This window comes from Rhododendron vialii, chromosome 4a (genome assembly GCF_030253575.1).
Source record: "Rhododendron vialii isolate Sample 1 chromosome 4a, ASM3025357v1".
In the NCBI taxonomy this organism is placed as follows: Eukaryota; Viridiplantae; Streptophyta; class Magnoliopsida; order Ericales; family Ericaceae; genus Rhododendron; species Rhododendron vialii.
Window position 1 is genome coordinate 4282315 of NC_080560.1, and position 17182 is coordinate 4299496.

At 35.3% G+C, this 17182-nt stretch overlaps 1 protein-coding gene across 1 annotated transcript; it reads left to right on the forward strand.

Moving 5' to 3' along the window:
* Positions 1-1090: 1090 nt before the first annotated feature.
* Positions 1091-12045, forward strand: LOC131323428 (ankyrin repeat-containing protein At5g02620-like). The gene is made up of 4 exons (XM_058355212.1): positions 1091-1927; positions 2958-3323; positions 5478-5989; positions 10654-12045. Exons 1-4 carry the CDS (start codon positions 1387-1389, stop codon positions 11392-11394), a joined length of 2160 nt encoding a protein of 719 aa, XP_058211195.1. The 5' UTR covers positions 1091-1386; the 3' UTR covers positions 11395-12045.
* Positions 12046-17182: the final 5137 nt, after the last annotated feature.

The following is a 17182-nucleotide window of genomic DNA, read 5'->3' on the forward strand; positions in this document are numbered from 1 at the left end:
TTAATTGTGTTTATGATTTTAACGTTCGATGACATTTCTAAGGCTCCCACTTCACTAAGGTTCTTATTTTTTAAGTACATGTTTTCCGTTATATGAGACAGATCATTCTTTCATAATACATCATCTTTAATTCAAAACATAAATATTTACTTAAACAATACTTCTTCTATCCCAATTTAATTGTCACTCGTTCTATTCTAATAGACTAAAAAATTAGTTATATCTTTAAATCCGTAATGAATTTCTTATTAAATATGGATCTTGTTTGATTGATTTGGATTAATAGTATATTACAATATTTTTGAAATCATATAAAATATATAAATTACTTACAAGATATAATTAATTAAAAAATAACATAAACTCCAAAAAAAATAATTAAATTAAGACAGAAAAAATAAATAAGTATCGTACATATTTTTCTTAGCAAAAATGGCCTAATTAGGATGATTTGTGATTGTCATGTGAGAAATTCCTACATCGACTTATAAATGACAAGAGAAAATTGACCAAAAAAGGGAAATTGCGACAAAAGTGGGTTTTCCCAGTGTGGGACCCGTAGTACATGTGAGTCTGTGACAGAGAAAACTGATGAAATTGCGCTGAATATTGGTACGGCAAAAGTGGTTTTTACCGCGTTGGAACCGCAGTACACGTGATCTTACCGCGTTGGTTAGTTGAGGAATTTCAGTTAAGGGGTTAGGTTTAATCTGTTGCAGCACAGCTAATCTGAGCACTTAAAGGGGTACGTAACAAGTACTAACAACTAAAGAAAATCAGTTTACCATTGAAAGAAGGATGATGTTATGGTGTCATCGATTATTTTAGAGATACCGTAATTTTTTACATAATTTTACCATTATGAATATAACTAAAATTCATTACGAGCATAACAAAATTCAAATAAAGCATAATCAAGGAATATTCAAAAACCTAACCAAGGCATAACCAAACACAATCAAGGCATAAGAAACAAGTTATGCTTTGTTATGATTGTAATGGATTTTTGTTATACTCATAATGATTTTGTTATTCAAAAAGTTACGGTGTCCTCAAAATGACCGAAAACACCAAAGTCATTCCCTTGAAAGAATTCAATGTTACATCTCTCTTCTCTCTCTCTCTCTCTACTTCTTGATATGCATTTCTGTCCTTGATTGTTAGATAGATTTCTGGTTTTAATAGTCTAAATTTTTTTATAAATAAAAAATTCAACAAATTTAAATCATTAATTATTAATATAAACGATTACATTAGACCCCGTGCATCCTTCGAGCCGGATCCGAGCATGAGTAATAAAATAGAACAAAATGTGGCTATCTTTTCAATTTGTACTACACACGTTTCACACCAGTAGAGAGAGACGGAGACAGAGTGAGGAGGAGGATGGATCAGAAACTCTACAAGGCAGCAAAGGAGGGGGATTTGATATATCTCCCAATATTAATCGATGGAAGAAACATAACAGAGGAAAAGGCCATGCGTATCCAACGTGGTAAGTTTCTCAAGAGGACGCAACACGGCAACAACAATATCCTTCACATAGCAGCAAGGGCCGGACGTGATACCTTCGTTGCGGAAGCTCTACGGTGCTTCCCTTTTCTTTCTGACCAAGTGAACTCACAAGGTGACACCCCTCTCATTGTCGCAGCTAGGTTTGGTCATCTCCAAGTGGTGAAAACACTTGCGGACCCTAATAATGAGCTCCCGATGCAAGATGATATGGCTACTGCTGTAGAGAATGGAACAAACCAGAGGAGTAGTCCTCGTCAAAGAGATGTGGAAAAAGGGCTAGTTGATCATCAATTGGAGCAGGGTACAGTACAAGACAACGTGGCCATTGTGGAGAATGAAACAAACTCGAGTAATATTAGTCATCGTCAAAGAGATGTGGAAGAAGGGCTACTTGATGATCAATTGAAACAGGGTACGTACATTATAAGACGATATAGCTACTGTTAGAGAAATCTTTTAAAAGTTTATTTTGAAATTTTTATTTAATTCCATAAAGGTTTGCAGATTACAAGTAGATTATAATATATTTTGATATCAAATTATAATTAACTCTCAAGTTGTAACTTCGATCTCATTCTTTTTTTGTTTTTTGGTCAAAGTAACTTCTCATTCATATTCATGGAGTTTTGTGCCATATATTAGATGCTACTCTTATTTGTTTGGGGTATTAACCTATTGGTCCGGAGATACATGAGTGTGGAAATGCATAAAACATCGAGAGTTTAATTTATGGCTAACAAAATTTTCTTCGCGGTTCAGAAAAATTAAAACATAGAGTTTTAATACTACAAAATGAAGTTATACTTGTGTTGCTTTGGCAATTTGTTGGTGTATAATTTTGAGTGTATTGTTTGAGCATACAAGCTGTTCTTGGTTCGTGAGGAGCTTTTGAGTGTATTTTTTGAGCAGACGGCGGTTCTTGTTTTATGGAAAATGGTTTAGATGCACACAAAGTTTCCTAAAAATCGTTTGTTCTTTAAGGAAAGCGCGTTTTGCGTACCTCTATCAAATATCAATAAGTTTTTTCTACTCCTATTTCTCTACTTAAACTATGATCTCACCATATTATTATTTTTAGATCTGTCTCCTATTATTTTTCTTTAATTACAAGTTGTTCTGCAACCAATATATGTTGTTGGTTACAGTTGCGGTTTCGCAAAAAACAGTGGAGGAATCGCTACAAGATTTTTTTTCCCAACAGTGTAGTGTTGAAAGAAATCGAATTTCCTCTCTAGCACTTGGTTCCTTCTGTCCTTTTGATTTGAAATTTCGAAGAGCTGCTTTGCATGTCTGTTGTTTTTAATTTGAGGGCTATGTTCTACTTAAGTCTCTGATGAAATCAGTTTCGGTTTCGTTGATCTCAACATATTGTTATTTTTGTGGTTGAGACCTCTTATTACATTTGTGTTTACAAATATCCTAATGATCAATATTTCCAACAGCTACTTCTTTGGAGAATGAAACAAACTCGAGAGACATGACTACTACTCTGAAGAATGTAACAAACTCAAGTAGTAGTCATCATCAAAGAGATGCGGAAGAAGTGCTAGTTGATCGTCAATTGATACATGGTACTACAGCTCTACATGAGGCTCTAAGGAATGGACACGAGGAGGTGGCACGGTATTTATTAAAATTGGATCCTGAAATGGCAACCTTAGTTAATGCTGTTGGAGAGAGCCCACTTTTTCTGGCTGCCGAATCTCGTTGCAAGTCATTTATGTTGGATATTTTACAATCAAATCGGTCATATAGCACAAAAGGCCCTGACGGACTGAATGTGTTGCATGTTGCACGAGATTGTCCTGGTATGTAATTAGTGTTTTGTTCCTCTAAACATCGCCCAGAAAATGGATTATCCTTTCCACTTTTTCCCTTAAATACTACTCCTACGCTAGATGAATGAACCAGATCTTTGGTGTAATATATCCAACTATCCATTCACACATAATTATAATTAAGAATGCGTACTTGTGTTTGAATAATCTTGGATTTGAGGAGATATTTGGTCAATGAGAAGAAAACTACGAAGGGAACTACTATATGTTATGCTATGAGCTAGGATAAATTCACACACAAATACACGATCACATAAAAGACCAGACGATTTATGTAATTGAGCAAAGTATGGATTACCTCCTCATGGTTTGGTTGTTTGGCAAATGACCTTCCTATCATTTGAAAATGACCAACTTGCCTCCTCGTGGTTTTGGAGTAAAGTGTTACCGTCACATTTTCCATCTCATTTGACGGAAGGTGTGAAATACACGCCCATTATGAGACTGAAGATGGAAAAAGCAGTTAAATAAAAACAAATTCCAAGTTAAGAAGACTACAATACCCTTCATCTTCTTAACACACTAGCCGACACCACCCCATGTTCTGTTTCTCAAACCCCTACTCTGTTGGCTTTCACCGACGAACATCCTAGAAATTGGCCATTGCCATCGTTCGAGAAATTGGCTACACAACGAATATCCTAGAAATTGCTCCTGATTTCATTTTGAATGGACACGGATCAAATATATCCCAGAAATTTGGAGTAATCGGGTGTCTATACACACACGCACAAGGAGGGAGAGAGAGAGAGAGAGAGAGAGAGAGAGAGAGAGAGAGAGAGAGAGAGAGAGAGACCTGGAAGGAGAATTTATGATCCGATGAGGGAGCATCCATGTATAGAGCCGAGGGGAGAGTTTACTGTACTACTCTCAGTACTTGTCTTTCTCTCCACCCTGCTCTTTCTTCTGGATTTTTTTTTTTTAGGAGAGGAGAATGGCCCTCTCTCTCATGGGATGGTCATTTCCAAATAATAGGGAGGTTATCTGCCAAACTGTCAAACCATGAGGAGATAATCTATATTTTGCCCTATGTAATTTTCTAAGATTAGTATATCCACGGGAGTGGCAAATTCATATATCCACTAAAATAAAGAGCCCATAGCAATAATCTTGGTTTGCCTATAATTATAAGAATGTGTACTTGTGTTTGAATAATCTTGGTTTGCCTATAAATATCAGTTATTGTATTCATTTATTTTTTTTGAGAGATGTCGTACAGAGAGAACTTTAGAGAGCGAGAGTGCAAGAGAAAACTTTTTTAAGAGAGAAAAGAAAAGATTTGTAATCTATAGTTTTATTTTCGTTCATAGTGGACTGGTGTGGCTCCTGAAGAAATAGGCTAGTTACCGAACCTCGTATATCTTTTTGTTCTGCTTTTCTGTTCCTCTTTCTCTTATTTGTATCTAGCTTATTTTTTGTGATCATAGTATCCCAAGATCCTGAGTGTTTTTTGTTCGTTGTGAGTCTTAGTGCGCAGCTCCGATTTCCCAACAACTTCAACTAGCCGCGTCCATATTGCATCAAATCTGTATCCCCTATCGGTATCCATGCTTCATATACAATTACACTTCGGTAAATTGCTGGTGAAAGTATACTTACAATTATTTTAACTAGTCGCCTATTTTATTCATACTCTAACAATGTAATTGGGCACTCTCTCTACTTCTTTTAGAAATTTGTATTTTGTACTCCATGTTTTAAGGGGCGAGAACTTGAATAAAGTAAGAGAGAGCTAGTAATATTTTCTGTGTTTAATGTGTGAATAATGACACAATACATTTGTTGAATGAAGCCTGTTGTTGGGCTGATGGCTCTTCACTTTCATGTGTTAGCTAGTTAAAATAGTAGCTAACAATGCAAATCTGTTAAGACAATTATGTCTGTTGTACATACTCTTTAACTCCTAAGATAATGCGCAACTAAATGCTTGGAGGCAAACTCCCCTTTTGAGCCAATGATCTTGAATACAATAATAGAAGAAACTTCATCCAATGAACTATTGTCCGAACACAACTTTTAAAGTTGCATCTAGCATGCAATAACTTTTTTTCCTTAATTAAGTATTTCGTTTATCTCCTTTTATTGTAAATAAGTCCATCTAATTTCTCACACGGTTTCTCGCAGGAAAAATTATTAATAAACTAATAAGAAGAAGGCCGCATCTCATGAGAAAATTGGATGACCGCGGGAAGGCAGCTATTCACCATGCAGTAGAAGCATATTATTGGGATTTGCTTGAAGAAATGTTGAAGACCGACCCTTCGATTGCCCTCTTTCCCGATGCTGAGGGTTACACGGCTCTCCTTAGAGCTTCAAGTAGTGGATGTTGGAAAATTTGTGAGAAGATACTCCAGGTATGTCCAGAGTCAATCGAGGCACGCATTGATAAAGGTCAACATGCACTTCATCTTGCCAATCACAGGAACATGGGAAAGATTCCACCAGAAATATGGGAGCTTATAAATGTGGGTGATGATGAAGGAAACACTCCTTTGCATCTGGCAGTAAAACAAAATCACTATGAGAAGGCAATATTGTTAACTTCTTCGGCTTCAATTGAGTTGGGGGCTGTTAACAAAGAAGGTCTTACAGCCTTAGACCTTTGCGAGTCAGATTGGCAGCATACGAACTTTAAGGTACCTTTTTTTTTAACTATTTCATGTTTTTAATATTACCAGGTTTGTTGTTTGGGGGCTCAGATGCTTTGTCCTAATGTGTTGAAAACCAAACTGGTGGGCGAACTGAAAAAAGGACTGGATGAATGAGTCATTTGTTTAACTATGATCGAACCGGAATCGAAGAGTGATCTCATAAAAATATAAAGATATAATAAAAACATATAAGTAATTAAAATAAGCACAGATAAAAATACACCACATGGTTGAAGCTTAAAAATATAAATTTATGGGAGAAACTTATCCTGTTTACGGAGTCGCTCAATAAAAACTTATTCATGAAATCCTATGAATAAGTTTTTCTTTAAATGTAAGGGAATGTAAATGTATCATTAATTTATTAGTTGGGGTGAAAAGTGGAGTAGTTGGCTGGATATGCAATCTGGACCTTTTCTCTCTTTCAATCCCACATCGGGGCGAAGAACTGCTAGAACCATTTGGATTTATATATAGGTTCATGATGCTCCTCCCCCTGTCCCGTAAAATTAGTTCTTACGAAATTACATCTAATTTTTAACTTAAAAAATAATGTATTTACCAAATTAATTTTTTGTACGATATAAATTTTGTAATATGGATCTCAATGAGATTTTTTCAACGGTACCAAAAAAAAAAATCGAAAAACACTTGAAGCTTCTTTACACGGGATTTTATTTGTTGAGTAAAGAAGCTTCAAGGAATCATATTTGAGTAAATATATTAGTTTTAAATTTGAAAATTACATGTACTTTCATATGGAAATAACATTATGGGGAGTGCTAAAATGTCCTACATGGTCTTTGGTTGTCAAGTGCTGCTGAGGTGTAAAGTGAAGACAACAGAAAAGATGAGGTGTAAAGTGAAGACAGCAGAAAATCTATTTTCTTTTGGGCTCCATTTGTTTTGATGTAAAATATTTTACAATGTAAAATATTATTTTAGAAATTAAGTTTTAAACTTTTATTTTTCGGTGTTTGATTGGCAAAATAATGTATAGAGAGAGGGCTTAACAATGGAATTCGAGAGAGAGAGAGAGAGAGAGAGAGAGAGATGTGGGTCATGACTGATGATCGAGAAAACCGAACAGTGAAAATTGCAATAGAAGACAGATAGTTCATTTGGAAAAATAACTTACGGAAGATATAAGGGTTAGTTATTTTCATTCAATTAATGAAGAATGTTTTACATGAAATATTTTTTTCATTTTTCATACAACCAAACACCAAAAATAGATTTTAAAAAATTACCGAAAAATATTTTACACCCAAACAATAGAGTCTTAGGCTCCGTTTGTTTTGTTGGAAAATATTTTACCCATTTTCCCTTGTTTGGTAAGATAAATGACAAGTAAAACATTTTTGGACGCAAATGATTTCCACAATAAGGCGTAAAATAACTTACGCCCCGAATTTCCGTAAAGTTGATTTTGCAAACAGAAGTTAGTGCACATAGACTAATTATGAACAGGTTGTGCACAGATATTAATGTGGGGCCACCATGGGTTGTGCACAAACAATTGGAACTGTTCATTAAAATCAAAATATTTTTTAGGGCTCCCGCGAAAAATTAGCTCAATTCGATGCCTAGAAGTACTCAATTTAATCATCTAATTTTTCATTTGGGTTCGGACCTAAATGAAAAGTTAGATGATTAGATCGAGTACTTTTAGGTATCGGATTGAGCTAATTTTTTCGGGGGCCATTGAAAAAATGTTTTGAATTTAACAAACGGCTCGAATTATTTATGTAAGATACGTAGTAGATCCCACATCAAAATATGTGCACAATTAATCTATGTCAGTAGCAACTCTCTTTTGCAAACCTCTCCGAGTCCCAACAGGAAATTTTTCTCCGAATTCGTGTCTCGCCCTACATCTAGGAATGGAAGTCCTATCTTAAATTTTGTCTCTATCTACAAGTGGCAGTGATCTCGCTTGATTGTAAAAGTTGATCACTCCGCTTGGTTCACCAGAGAATAACTTTTACTCTTGACACAATTTTTAATAATTTTTTTTCTTTATTTCTTTTTATTCATTATTCCTCATTACTCTTAAAATAATTTTCTAAAATGTAAACCAAACAAAACCGATGTCTTTTAAATCTCTGCTATCTCAAGGGAATTTTGTTCCGTTTAATTATTGTCAAGTGTTACACCAAATACCGAAAAACAAAAGAAAAAAAAAACTTTCAGCAAAATCATTTTATATGAAAAATGTTTTCTTTCGTAAACATTTTACGTCAAAACAAACAGAGCCTTAATCAATAAATTCATTCTGGTAGGACAAACCCACGCCGGTTTTCACGGGTCGATGGTTCAACTGTCATTTTTTGGCGGCTTTCTCATTAAAAGTCGGTTGTGAAAATAGGTACGGTTCATAGGTGAGACCGGAGTAAGGGCAGTTGACGGTTGAACCGGCAAAACATTGCTCTGTCGCCTTCCGGTGTCCCCTCTTCCTGCCCAGTGCCCAAAATATTCAGTAGTCGCCACGTGCCCTTCTATAGACAATTATTCTATAAGTACAAACACGCACACACTCACTAACCTTCACATTGGAATCCACACATCATATATATTTTCAGCATATGCGAGGCTCATCAAAAGATATGAGTACGTATGTAAAATATTTTTGTGTATTTGTAGTTGTACAATAATAATTCATGTGTTACACTCTGTCCTGAGAAGTTTGGAACTCCTAGATTTTATATGCATGCATGCATGCCAGAGAATAGCCGTGCGGCCACGCCGAGCTAAGCCTGTTTCAATTTTCAAAATAAGTACTTATTTTTTAAGAATCTATTTTCAAGCTTAAAAATAATGAGTTTATTGAAATCAAAATTTATGCAATATGGATCTTGTTTAATAGATCTCGACGAGATCTTTTGAACAATGTTAAAAAAATTAAAAAATTATTTTCATTAATACATTATTTTTAAGTTTAAAAATTGAAAATAAGTACTAGTTTTAAGAAGGGAAAGTGGAACACCATTAACAATTCAACCGAACTCTTCCTGCTGAAGTCCTTCTGATAAACGTTTCAATGTAGTCCAACTAATTTTCAGTGACTGAATAAACAAAAATGAACCAAAATATTTGATTAACCAATACTCCTTCCAATTAATAATGATACTTTTTACAGTAAAATGAACCGATTGTACAATTTTTTTTTTAAATTGCACCAATTTTGAGATACTAATTACATCTTTAAATTGGTGGGAAAAAAAAAACTTAAAAACTCCTCACGAAGATGACTTATTTTGTAAGAAACTTCATGCTAAGCGAACCCCCTAAATTGAAAATAATCATTTTGCAAAATGGAAACAATTACAATGGCTACCGCCCATTAAGCCGCCAATGCTTAAGGAACACAAAAAGGGAAAACTAAATTCACCTATGTACTTTATAGATTTTATCACACTTTTCAAGAATAAATTTATATTTTTTTAGTATTCTCGATCAATACACTTTTTGAACCTTAAATGCCACCCAAAAGGTTTAATTATGTTGAAAAAGGTTTTGGATCTAAGGTTAACTTTTCCAGAAGAAAATTTATAAAAATGAAGGGGTAGTTTAAAAAAATAAAAAAAGTAGAAGAAGATGAGGAGTGTAAATTGCCGATGGATCAGAGAATGGTGTGGATTTATTAGGAAAGAATACTGCTTTAAAATTTTAAAGGCAATGAGAGAGAGGACCCTCAGAAGTCAGTGCTCCTGTTTGAAATTACGGGCATATTTGATGCTACGACTGTAAGCCCGAATTCATGGAATTAGGAAACATGCATGTGGCCCTGCATGTTTCGGGCCTTTTTTTTTTATCGGTAAAAGTAACATGTTAAAAGAAAATTCCAACCAAAGGTAGAAAAAATACAGCTAAGGACACCTGATGATATAACAACACTAAATGGCCTAAAAGCTCAAATATAACAAATAAAGCTAATAACACCTGATGATATGAAAAGCCCAAATATTATAATTAAGCACCCAAAAAGAAAACCTAACCCACCAAAGTGGGTTAGGCCTAGTCCAAGAAACCCAAAACAAACCCTAGTTAGATTCCTCCTGCCCTGCCGCCCACCTTATCCACGCACCTACCAATCAGACAACAACACCCAATCGCCAACCAGCCGTCTCCGTTCACCACCATGCCACCACTAGCCATCCCAAACGGAGAAACATACTCAGAGGCCACATGTTTTTGAGTATTAGATAGACCCGCAATTATCCATGGCATTAAAAACAAGATTGGACTAGAGGGTGACTATTTGGCATTAAATACATCATTTTTAATTCAAAAAATAAATATTTATTTAAAAAATAAGCATTTATTTTCCTTAGCGGAATGAGGCCTTAAAGGACTGTCCAATACCTGGGGTGATCTTATATATTTGGGACTATTTCCCTCTTTATCGAATTGTCAAAAATGATTCTCACTCTTTATTCCAATCTTTATCCCACCGAAATCAAACATAGTAAAACTAGTATTTATTATCTCAAGGTCTCACATTTCCCATTTATCCCCATCGTTTCACATCTTTACTAATCATTTTAAAAAATAATCCGACAATTAAACATAGGTTTGTTTAACATCACCATGACTTGGCTTCATCTGTTAACAGTGTGGTTATTTATCTTCGGTGTTGAATATTACAGAGACTGATATGGTTTCATCTAAGGAGTCATGGAGCCTCACGTGGCCGACACCCAAATGAGCACAAGGTTCCCGTTGGAGGAACGCACAGCAACATCCGTTCTCGAGATGAAGATAGGAAACCAATAATTAACACCCTCGCTTTGGTAGCCGCACTCATTGCCACTCTCACTTTTGCCGCCGCATTTACAATGCCAGGTGGGTACGACAGCGACAGCAGTCATCCCAACAGTTTGGGAGTTGCAACTCTCGCAAAGAAGGCCGCGCTTAAGGTGTTCCTTGTATCGGATACCTTGGCTATGTGCTGCTCCATCCTTGCGGTGTTCTTACTTTTACGGGCAATGCGTGTTGAACAAGATGTAACATTCTCATTAACCAACACCAGTTCAATTTTGCTTCGCCTCTCGTTTTATGCAACTTTGGTGGCTTTTATTAGCGGTATATTTGCAGTAATAGCCCCTAAAGCCTTATGGGTGGCCATCGTAGTATGTATCATCTGTTCCATGGCTCCTTTCTTATTTTTTCCTACAAGAGTTGAGAGAAATTCTTCATTTCTTACCTTGTTTAGGCCATCAATCCTTATTAAAGACTTTCAACGACTAATACAGAACAAAGATCGGATGGAACTAATACAGATGGATAAGAAAAAGGGGGTGCTAGATTATGTTCGATCACTATTCCAAAAATTAGTTCGTTACTCCCGCCAGGGCCACCACAGTCATCCAGATAATTCCTATGTATAACTTTGACTGAGGGTAATATATATAGGCTAAGGTATGCTTATTGGTGGGGGAATAATGAGTTTTGTTACCTGTTCCTTTTGGTCATGGAAGGATTCAGTGCTTGTTGAAGTATAGAATCTCTCAAGCTGGGGACTTTTCTTTTCATCCCAAATGCAGAACCTTGGATATTACTCATCTAATATTTGCAGATGAATTGTTTGTTGTATGTGGAGCAGAGGCGAAGTCCTTCCAATTGATTGCTGATGCTTTGCAAGACTGTCATCTCTTCTCTGGTCTCAAGCCAAATACTCAAAAGAGCTTTGTCTTTTTCTCGGGCGTCACTGAGGTACTTAAAGCTAGGTTGAATGGTCGATCTTCTATTGTTGATGAAGTCAGGGCTTGGATGTGTTCCTAGAAGAGCATGAAACCTAAATAAACTGGTTAGGGATTGGGGAGTGAGTTATAGGGTCTTTAGTGCTGTCTAGGGTGCATTTGTATCTTTCGTTTCTTGTTGCATTGTGTTTGCTTTTGCTGCCTTTTGCTTTGTTGTATTGACCTTCCAGGTCTGCTGGTTGTAGGGCTATGCCCAGAGTTTTGGTTTGTTTGCTTTAATGTAATGATTAACTTACCAAATTAAAAATAATAATGAATTTGATTAAGGAGTTAGGAGATAGAAGTTGGATAATTGAGTTGTAATGTGGTTGAGTTGCTTTATGATTTATGTCTATATTCGATTTTATATATTTGTATTCATGTTTGGGCCCTTCATGTTATTGTGTGAAGGTGGGAGAGAGTGAGAGAGAGAGAACCCCAGATGGGATTCTCCCCACCTAGTGATCTATGATTGAGATTTGAACAATGTAATAGGGGTCAGATTGAGTAATTTTGTATGTGCAATTTCAAGTCTCTCCCACCCAACCGCTAGGTGGCATGGTTGATTACACATTGCCTCTGCATGTGATCCTTTTGCATATCTTACACTGTTGTACGTTTTACCCTAATTGGTGTTTGTTACGACAATAATGGGGTATCTGCTTTAAAAGAAATATTTAAATATCTATCTTTATTCATGTCATGTAAGAATTCATCCCGTCTTTTTTTCAGGTTTATGTTTTCATCCTCTTAGTGTGTAAATTATCTTTTTTACCCTTTTCACTATGATATAAATATATTATGTTTATTGCTTTCCTAATTTAGTGGGATTGAATTGATTATTTTTCCAATTTAGTGGGATTTGATTGGATTGTTTTCCTAATTTAGTGGGATTTGGTAAATTTAGATATGATTGATTACTTTTATTTTTTTATCCTATTACTTTTATATTTTAAATTAAATTGCACCAAAACAATCATAATTCATGATTTTTTGGTAATTTTAATATGATTGATTATGTCATGTTTATTAAATCGGTTTCAAGCTAGATTACGAATAGTTATGAAACGTTTAAATCAGTAATTTAACCATGAAACGATGATCACGAAAACACCTATTTTGATGGTAATTTAACCATATTTCATGAAATAAGATCAATTAAAACTATAACCTTTTTGGTTAATATGTGAGCATTTTAACATGATCAATGCATGTAAATGTGGTCGACTTATCATATTAATTTCGTAAAATATGGCCACTATATCATGTCAGGTTAGCCAATACCTATAATCTACGAAACTATAAAATGTGGTCAACTTGTCATGTCAATTTCATAAAACATGACCACTTTATCACCAATATAGAAGCACGTAATACAATTCTTATCCATGAAAACATAAGAATTAGATCACCACAAACAAACCAAAGACATACCCACACCCAATCCTTTCCCTAGTGTTAAATCCCTCTAAAAGCACCAATTCCTTTCTTTGGTACGGTTACTTCATCGCCAATATCGAGCACCTTTCGTCAGCGTTCTTGTTGTTGTAGATCGACGACGAACTTGCGCCACCACATGTAGTCCGGCTTTTCAACCGAGTTCGACGGAAGAAATGGACTCCGATAGGTTAGGTTTGGGGTAACTTTGGGAGTCACGGATCGACCGACTCACGAAATGGGGATTTTGTTGACGATTTTCCTTGCCGGAACTGACTGTATAAGCAGCCGACGGGAAGGGACGGATTGGGTCCTGCCGTCTCGAGTTCTCACGTTTCCTCGTTTTTCCTGTTTTGAAGGATAAGGAATAGGGAGGTTTAGGTGCGTATTTATGGGATGGTAGGGACCTTCCGTGGATAAAGGATCAGATTGTAATGGGAGGCGTAATTTATGTGCCTAATTCAATGCCGGGACTTGAAATCTTTGGATTTCATCCCAAATTTCGGTGCTATATATATATATATAGAGGAATTTTCAAGTGAGAAATCCCTCATTTTAACAAAATGAGGGACTTTCATTTTCCGATCAAATTTTAAAAATCCAAACCGTTCAATGTGTGCAGAACGTAATTTTAAGGGTCCTTGCGAGAAATTAGCAAAAAAAATGACCGGGAAGGGCATCATCTGAGCAGTTTTTTTTGAACCGTTCAATGAAAACTGCTCGGATGAAGCCCTTCTCGGTCATTTTTTTTGCTGATTTCTCATCGGGACCCTTAAAATCACATTCTAATCACTTTGAGCGGCTCGGATCAACGAAATTCAATCGGGAAGGGGAGTCCCGCATTTTAATAAAATGAGGGATCCCTCACTGGAACCTAACTCTATATATATTATATATATATAATCAGCAAAAAAAATGACCGGGAAGGGCTTCATCCGAGCAGTTTTCATTGAACGGTTCAAAAAAAACTGCTCGAATGACGCCCTTCCCGGTCATTTTTTTTGCTGATTTCTCGCGGGGACCCTTAAAATTACGTTCTGCACACATTGAACGATTAAGGGTCCCCGTGAGAAATCAGCAAAAAAAATGACCGGGAAGGGCTTCATCCAAGTAGTTTTCATTGAACGGTTCAAAAAAAAAACTGCTCGGATGACGCCCTTCCCGGTCATTTTTTTTGCTGATTTCTAGTGAGGACCCTTAAAATTACGTTCTGCACACATTGAACGGTTTGGATTTTCAAAATTTGATCGAAAAATAAAAGTCCCTCATTTTGTTAAAATAAAGAATCCCTCACTTGAAAATTCCTATATATATATATATATATATATATATATATATATATATATATATATATAAAGATACTTTTGGAATAAAAAAAGATAGAGGATAAAAACATAAGCATTCAAAATGAGTAGGATGAAAACATAAGTCAATTGAGTTCTGAGGATAAATATTTAGATCTCCCATACAACCCTTTCCAATCGAAGATATGTAAATGTTTTTTTTTAACTTATAGTTTGAACAACATAGTTTATACCAATATAAAAGCTAGAGAAGAGAGTAGAAGTCTTCCTCCCACTATTCACATCAAGAGAATTATCTACAATTATTGATTCCACTATGTCTATTATGAGTAATAACGAGTTTATGATTGGGATAAAATTGTTGCATAATTTGTACAGTATATCCATTATTAACGTAGACACCTTTTGGTTAACTGTGAACTTCTTGTTATAGTGACACAAACACTTTTACAAATAAGCGCAGTCTATGTGGCACTTGAGCTAGCTTATGGACATACTATAAGTTTGCGGCTACAATGGACCCAAAATTTTCTCTCAGACCTCCCAAAAATTTTATGCTCTTATATTTTGGCTACAAATTAAAATTAACAGAATAATGTCCATTGAAAGTTATATGATGGATAAACTAGATTATTAGAGGCTAATTAGTACTTCTGTCGCAAAAACTGTGAGAAGAATGACATTTAAGTAGTACCTTTTGCATTAATAGAAGGGTTATAAAGATTTTTGTACTTAAAAATGTTTTTTTTATACTTGTAATATTGCTCTTTGAAGTTGATTTTATCCTCTTAAGTTTATTTTTATTATTATTGGAGTATTTTTTTATCGGCTTCTATGTCCCATTTTTACTTCATGTCCGAATTGAAAAGATTGCATAGTCAAAATTTACAAGATTATCGAGTGTAAACTAGGCAATATGGAAAGCAGGTGTTGGCTAGAGGTGTCAAACATGCGTGTCATGTCGTGCCGTGCCATTCAACTTCCGTGCCAACTGTGCTTCGTGCCGTGCCCGTTTACTTAAATCGTGTCGTGCCGTGTCGTATCATAGCCAATCGTATCGTGTAGTGCCGTGCTCATTTACTTAAATAGTGCCGTGCCGTCCCATTTTTCAATCGTGTCGTGCCGGGCCGGGCCCATTTACTTAAATCGTGTCGTGCTATGCCAGCCCGTTTTTTAATCGTGTCTTGTCGTGCCATTTTTCAATCGTGTCGTGCCGGGCCGGGCCATTTACTTAAATTGTGTCGTGCCGTGTTGGCCCTTTTTTTAATCGTGTCGTGCCGTGCCAACCCATTTACTTGATCGTGTCGTGTTGTGTCATTTTTCAATCGTGTTGTGCCTGTTTTGTATGGCACGCACAACAAAATTGCTTTGTTTTTGTTTTTGTTCTCTTATGGACGGTATTCCTTTGAACCCTTAAGAACCAAAAAAGAATGCTGTGATGTGCTATGATGGAGTCATGTGAGTTCGATGTATAGATTTGAAATGTAGCTATAGAATTATTTTTTCAAATGTTCAATCCAAACCGTTACAATTTAACATCTTATCAAATTTATCACTCCCCCTTGAATAGGTGATAATTGGATGTCGGAAATCACATGATCGGAACACATTCGGTGCTTCCAAAGACATTAAAGTCTTATAATACACCACTTGAGGGTTGCCTAAGCTATTTTTAAAAAATCGAAACCGTCTAACTTTTATGTGGGAGGGATTAGATCATTCATGCCAATAATCAAGTAAAATGCTTATCGCTACATACTTGATCGGACGTAAAAAAAATTCAATCAAACAATGAATCAGCGTGCTGATGAAAGAGCTTTCAAAATCCGATGCACGAAAAAATTGGATCCCATGATTAAAACACTAAGCACAATAAAATGAACGAATTGAATAGTATCGATCGTCGTGATTGCGTTACGATTGTGTGGCTACTACTTGATGGTCTCGTTTTTATATAATAGAGCTATATATTATATATTAATTTTTTAAATTTATAACACAAGTTAATTGGTGGCATAGTGATTTGATTGTGTATAATAGAACATAGGGACTTGGGTTTAAGTCCCAGTGTAGCCAATCACTTTTTGGTTTTTTTTTTCCCCTTATTTCTATAATGTATTTTGTTTTTTTTTAGTTTTTTTTCCTCTTATTTCTACTATGTATTTTTTTCTTATTTTTTTTTTGAGAATTTTTTTCTTATTTCAAGTTAGAACTAGGGATATACGACTCTTGCACATTTTCTTTCGTATTAAATTACTCTTGCACCATAAATATTTTGATAAGTTTTTTTTAACTTTAGTTGTTATTTTGTAATGTTAAATTTACAAACCAATTGTCCAAAGTCTACTCACTAACAAAAACAAAACAAATATTTTTTACCGAATAAAAATTGATTATTTTTTAAAGGTAAAAAAAATGATTTTTTAAAAACATTATTTTTTTAAGAAATAGTTTTTTTAAAACTAAATATCTTATTTGTAAAGGTAATCAAATATTTTTTACCGAATAGAAATTGTTTAGTTTTTTTTTTAAATTAAAAAATCCATTTGACTTATTTATTTATTTTTTGTTTTTCTGTGCCCTTTCGTGGCTGTGTTGTGCCCATGCCCATGTCCGGCTAGAACCATGTCGTGTCGTGCCGTTCTAGTCCACATTCCGTGCCTGTGCCCCGCGTCGTGCCCTTCTACGACCGTGTC

Coding starts and splice junctions, on each gene's coding strand:
- LOC131323428 (XM_058355212.1), top strand. CDS start 1,387: ATGGATCAGAAACTCTACAAGGCAGCAAAGGAGGGGGATTTGATATAT. Junction 1,928..2,957: donor TGATGATCAATTGAAACAGG/GTACGTACATTA, acceptor TATTTCCAACAG/CTACTTCTTTGGAGAATGAA. Junction 3,324..5,477: donor TGTTGCACGAGATTGTCCTG/GTATGTAATTAG, acceptor GGTTTCTCGCAG/GAAAAATTATTAATAAACTA.